Below are 6,274 nucleotides of genomic sequence, written 5' to 3'. Positions count from 1 at the left end.
ACTCGGCGTGGTGGCGCATACCTGTAATCCCAGCTACTCGGGAGGCTGAGGCAGGAGAATCGCTTAAACCTGGGAGGCAGAGGTTACGGTGAGCCGAAGGTTGCGGTAGGCTGAGATCGCGCCATTGCACTCCAGCCTGGGCAACAAGAGTGAAACTTCGTCTCAAAAAAAAAACGGCCGGCCGGGCGCGGTAGCTCACGCCTGTAATCCCAACACTTTGGGAGGCCAAGGCGGGCGGATCATAAGGTCAGGAGAATCGAGACCATCCTGGCTAACACAGTGAAACCTCCGTCTCTACTAAAAAAATACAAAAAATTAGCCAGGCGTGGTGGCGAGCGCCTGTAGTGCCAGCTACTCAGGAGGCTGTGGAAGGGGAATGGCGTGAACCTGGGAGGCGGAGCTTGCAGTGAGTGGAGATTGCACCACTGCACTCCAGCCTGGGCAAGAGAGTGAGACTCCATCTCAAAATAAAAAAAAAAAAACCTAGAGTTTATGGTAGTACTTGAATGATTAGAGTATTTGCATTTTGGTTTTACGGGTGAATATATGATTTTAATATGTGGGTTAAATGCTCTTGAGCATCTGTTTAAAGACTTGAATTACAAGCTAGCTAAATACCACAGTTCACACAGCAAAAGGAATGGATATGTGAAAACCTACTCCATAGATAAACAGAAGGACAGTCCTGAAGCCAAAAGAGTGGTGGTGGTGTGTCGTGGGGGGTTTTGTTTGTTTGTTTAATTAAAATTTGTTTGTTTGTTTGTTTGTTTTTGAAACAGGGTATCACTGTTGCCCAGGCTGGAGTGCAGTGGCATGAACACGGCCCACTGCAGCCTGGACCTCTTGGGCTCAAACAATCTTCTCACCTCAGCCTCCCCAGTAGCTGGGACTACAGGCACACATCTCCAGGCCCAGCTAATTTTGTATTTTTGGTAGAGACGGGGTATCATGTTTTTTTGTTTTTTGTTTTGGTTTGGTTTGGTTTTTGCTTTTTTTTTTTTTTTTTTTTTGAGACTGAGTCTCTGTCTCCCAGGCTGGAGTGCAGTGGTGCAATCTTGGCTCACTGGAACCTCTGCCTTCCAGGCTCAAGCTATTCTCCTGCCTCAGCCTCCTGAGTAACTGGGATTACAGGCTTGCGCCACCACGCCTGGCTAATTTTGTATTTTTAGTAGAGATGGGGCTTCACCATATTGGCCAGGCTGGTCTCAAACTCCTGACCTCAAGTGATCCACCCACCTTGGCCTCTTAAAGTCCTGGGATTACAGGTGTGAGTCAAAGCGCCCAGCAAGACAAGGTTTTGCTGTGTTGTCCAGGCTGGTCTCAAACTCCTGGACTCAAGTGATCCACCCACCTCAGCCTCCCAAACACTGGGATTACAGGCATGAGCCACTGCACCTGTCCTAAATTAAAATTCTTAACCCAGAATCAGAGTTTTGGTGTTTGGGTTGGAACTTCTGCCACAGGGGTTACAGACATGTCAGAAAGGAGAGAAAGCCACCCTGATTCATTTCAAGATTACAGGTTTGGGGCCAGGCCTGGTGGCGAGAGGTCGAGGCTGCTGTGAGCCATGATCGCACCACTGCACTCCAGCCTGGGCGACAGAGTTGAGACCCTGTCTCAAAAAAGAAAAAAAATTTTTATTTTAAACATATCACCACGTTGGCCAGGCTGGTGTTAAACTTCTGACCTTAAGTGATCCGCCTGCCTTGGCCTCCCAAAGTGCTGGCATAAGCGTGAGCCGCCGCGCCCGGCCAAATATATGTATGTATGTATATATATCTATAGACATATATAGATATCTAGAGATATCTATAGATATCGAGAGATCTATATCTAGATATAGATCGATCGATCTATATATCTAGATACGTATCTAGATATATAGATCGATCGATCTATAGATATGTATCTAGATCTATAGATCTATCTAGATATATAGATCTATATAGATCTATATATAGATATGTAGATATATAGATCTATATAGATATATCTATATATAGATATGTAGATATATAGATCTATATATAGATATGTAGATATATCTATAGATAAATATCTATATATCTATATATATAGATAGATATCTAGATATCTGTAGAGATCTATATAGATATATATTTTTTTTTGAGACGTAGTCTCGCTCTGTCTCCCAGGCTGGAGAGCAGTGGCGCGATCTCGGCTCACTGCAAGCTCCGCCTCGCTCCGCCTTCCGGGTTCACGCCATTCTCCTGCCTCAGCCTGCCGAGTAGCTGGGACTACAGGCGCCCGCCACCACGCCCCGCTAACTTTTTTGTATTTTTAGTAGAGACGGGGTTTCACCGTGTTAGCCAGGATGGTCTCGATCTCCTGACCTCGTGATCCGCCCGCCTCGGCCCCCCAAAGTGCTGGGATTACAGGCGTGAGCCACCGCGCCCGGCCCTTTTTTTTATTTTTATTTTTTTTTATTTTTTATTGTGGAACCATCATGATAGAAAACCAGCTTACTCTGGGCCCTGTTCCCAGTTCCACTACTGCCAGCAGGGGGCGCACGGGCCACAGGCGCTGGAACTAGCTTCTGGACCATTTCCCCTTGGGACTTTATCGTGGTAGGTGTTTTGTTTTGTTATATTTTGTTTTTTAATATATGCAAGAGGACAATTTCCAAATGATTTATTATAAATTATACATGAATATAGTCTGAATTTTTTTTTTGATAGAGCCTTGCTCTGTCACCCAGGCTGGATTGCAGTGGCGCAATCTCAGCTCATTGCAACCTGCACCTCTTAGGTTCAAGCGATTCTCCTGCCTCGGCCTCCCAAGTAGCTGGGATTACAGGCGTGCGCCACGATGCCCGGCTAATTTGTGGATTTTTAGTGGAGACAAGGTTACACCATGTTGGCCAGGCTGGTCTGAAACTCCTGACCTCGGGTGATCCACCCGCTTCAGCCTCCCAAAGTGCTAGGATTACAGGCGTGAGCCACCACGCCCGGTCCAATAGTATGAACTTTAAAATACAGCTTTAATTGAAATGTAATGCTGACATTAAAAACAATTATAATGTTGACTTTTTAGACAAGGTAATTTAGTAATAGTTCTCAGATTTTTATTTTTATTTTCTTCCCCTTCTTTTTTTTTTTTTTTTTTGAGACGCAGTCTTACTCTGTCGCCAAGGCTGGAGTACAGTGGCACCATCTCGGCTCACTGCAAGCTCCGCCTCCCTGGTTCATGCCGTTCTCCTGCCTCAGCCTCCCGTGTAGCTGGGACTACAGGCGCCCGCCACCACGCCCGGCTAATTTTTTGTATTTTTAGTAGAGACGGGGTTTCACCGTGTTAGCCAGGATGGTCTCGATCTCCTGACCTCGTGATCCGCCCGCCTCGGCCTCCCAAAGTGCTGGGATTACAGGTGTGAACCACCGCGCCCGGCCTTTTTTTTTTTTTTTTTTTTTTAAAGATGGGTCTCACCATGTTGCCCACACTGATCTCGAACTCCTGGGCTCAAGTGATCCTCCTGCTTCAGCCTCTCACAGTGCTAGGACTACAGGCGTGAGCCACTGCTCCCAGCTTCCAGATTTTATTATTTTTGATCAAGCAACTCAACTTCATATTGTTGAATGCTGGGAAAACACACACACACACACACACACACACACGCACACACTGAAAATAGTTCAGCCGTCCTCTAATTGGGACTCCGAGCCGGGGCTATTTCTCGCGCTGGCGCGGTTCCAAGAAGCATCCCAGCCATCACTCTTTCACCTGCTCCTTAGAGAAGGGAAGATGAGCGAGTCGAGCTCGAAGTCCAGCCAGCCCTTGGCCTCCAAGCAGGAAAAGGAGGGCACTGAGAAGCGGGGCCGGGGCAGGCCGCGCAAGCAGCCTCCGATGAGTCCTGGGACAGCGCTTGTAGGGAGTCAGAAGGAGCCCAGCGAAGTGCCAACACCTAAGAGACCTCGGGGCCGACCAAAGGGAAGCAAAAACAAGGGTGCCGCCAAGACCCGGAAAACCACCATAACTCCAGGAAGGAAACCAAGGGGCAGACCCAAAAAACTGGAGAAGTAGGAAGAGGAGGGCATCTCGCAAGAGTCCTCGGAGGAGGAGCAGTGACCCGTGCGTGCCGCCTGCTCCTCACTGGAGGAGCAGCTTCCTTCTGGGACTGGACAGCTTTGCTCCGCTCCCACCGCCCTCGCCCCTTCCGCAGGCCCACCATCACCACCGCCTCTGGCCGCCACCCCCATCTTCCACCTGTGCCCACACCACCACACTACGCAGCACACCAGCCACTGCAGGGCTCCCATGGGCTGAGTGGGGAGCAGTTTTCCCCTGGCCTCAGTTCCCAGCTCCCCCCGCCCACCCACGCATACACACATGCCCTCCTGGACAAGGCTAGCATCTCACTTAGCTGCACCCTGCACCTGCTGCGTCCCCACTCCGTTGGTGGTGGGAACATTGCTCTCTGGGCTTTTAGTTTGGGGGCGCCCTCTCTGCTTCACTGTTCCCTCTGGCCTCCGATAGTGGGGCCTGGGAGGGTTCCCCTGGCCTTAAAAGGGGCCCAAGCCCCATCTCATCCTGGCACGCCCTACTCCACTGCCCTGGCAGCAGCAGGTGTGGCCAATGGAGGGGGGTGCTGGCCCACAGGATTCCCCCAGCCAAACTGTCTTTGTCACCACGTGGGGCTCACACTTTTCATCCTTCCCCACCTTCCCTAGTCCCTGCACTAGGTTGGACAGCCCCCTTTGGCTACAGGAAGGCAGGAGGGGTGAGTCCCCTACTCCCTCTTCACTGTGGCCGCAGCCCCCTTGCCCTCCGCCTGGGATCGAGTACATATTGTGGTGATGGAGATGCAGTCACTTATTGTCCAGGTGAGGCCCACGAGCCCTGTGTCCGCCGCCTGAGGTGGGCTGGGGCTGCTCCCCTAACCCTACTTTGCTTCCGCCACTCAGCCATTTCCCCCTCCTCACCCTGCCCGCTCCCAACCCCGCTCCTGCTCTTCCCTGCCCCTCAAGGTTCTGGTTCCATTTTTCCTCTGTTCACAAACTACCTCTGAACAGTTGTGTTGTTTTTTGTTCAATGTTCCATTCTTCCACATCCGTCATTGCTGCTGCTACCAGCGCCAAATATTCATCCTCATTGCCTCCTGTTCTGCCCACGATCCCCTCCCGCAAGATACTCTTTGTGGGGAAGAGGGGCTGGGGCATGGCAGGCTGGGTGACCGACTACCCCAGTCCCAGGGAAGGTGGGGCCCTGCCCCTAGGATGCTGCAGCAGAGTGAGCAAGGGGGCCCGAATCAACCATAAAGGGCGTAGGGGCCACCTCCTCCCCCTGTTCTGTTGGGGAGGGGTCACCAGGATTTGTCCCAGCCTGGGGCTCCCCCTCTGGTTTCCTATTTGCAGTTACTTGAATAAAAAAAAATCCTTTTCTGGAAAAAAAAAAGAAAGAAAATAGTTCAGCCATCTCTCAATAGGGAATTGGATAACTAAATTATGGTCCATCCATAAAATTAAATATGGTTCAGTTCTACCTATCCTGTCATGGTAAGATATCTTAGAATACATTATTGAGTTTTAAATAAAGTTGAAGACGACCAGGTGAGGTGGCTCACGCCTGTAATCCCAGCACTTTGGGAAGCCGAGGCAGGTGGATCATGAGGTCAAGAGTTCGAGACCAGCCTGGCCAACATAGTGAAACCCCAATCTCTACTAAAAATACAAAAAATTAGCCGGACATAGTGGTGGGCACCAGTAATCCCAGCTATTTTGGATGCTGAGGCAGGAGAAACTCTTGGACCTGGGAGGCGGAGGTTGCAGTGAGCCGAGATCAAGCCACTGTACTCCAGCCTGGGTGACAGAGACAGACTCTGTCTCAAAAAAAAGTTGAAGACAGTATTACAGTATGATCCCAATACAATGTTTATTTCACTGTATGTACTCCTGGGAAAACTAAGAGCATGTACAGCAAATTTGAATATCTTGGGGCAGGAGAGAGTACAAGACCTAGGCATTCAGAGTAGTATGTATCTGTAATTCAGTAAGATATGTGTTCTCTTAATAACCAGGAGGAAAAAAACTACTTAAAAAAAAAAAGATTGGCTGGACGCGGTGGCTCATGCCTGTAATCCCAGCACCTTGGGAGGCCGAGGCGGGCGGATCACGAGTTCAGGAAATCGAGACCATCCTGGCCAACATGGTGAAACCCTGTCTCTAATAAAAATTCAAAAATTAGCTGGGTGTGATGGCACATGCCTGTAATCCCAGCTACTCGGGAGGCTGAGGCACGAGATCGCTTCAACCCAGGAGGC

At 49.8% G+C, this 6,274-nt stretch overlaps 1 protein-coding gene across 1 annotated transcript; it reads left to right on the top strand.

Moving 5' to 3' along the window:
- The first annotated feature begins 3,707 nt into the window (after positions 1–3,707).
- LOC107967638 (high mobility group protein HMG-I/HMG-Y-like) lies at positions 3,708–4,182 on the top strand. Its single transcript, XM_054663527.2, has one exon. The coding sequence runs from the start codon at positions 3,760–3,762 to the stop codon at positions 4,036–4,038; it is 279 nt and encodes a 92-aa protein (XP_054519502.1). The 5' UTR covers positions 3,708–3,759; the 3' UTR covers positions 4,039–4,182.
- The last annotated feature ends 2,092 nt before the right edge of the window (positions 4,183–6,274 follow it).

Source organism: Pan troglodytes, chromosome 10 (genome assembly GCF_028858775.2).
Source record: "Pan troglodytes isolate AG18354 chromosome 10, NHGRI_mPanTro3-v2.0_pri, whole genome shotgun sequence".
In the NCBI taxonomy this organism is placed as follows: domain Eukaryota; kingdom Metazoa; phylum Chordata; class Mammalia; order Primates; family Hominidae; genus Pan; species Pan troglodytes.
Note: the sequence above shows the minus strand (reverse complement) of the source record. Positions and strands in the feature narration are given on the sequence as shown.

What these genes read in the sequence shown, in the direction of transcription:
- LOC107967638 (XM_054663527.2), top strand. Translation starts at nt 3,760, where the DNA reads ATGAGCGAGTCGAGCTCGAAGTCCAGCCAGCCCTTGGCCTCCAAGCAG.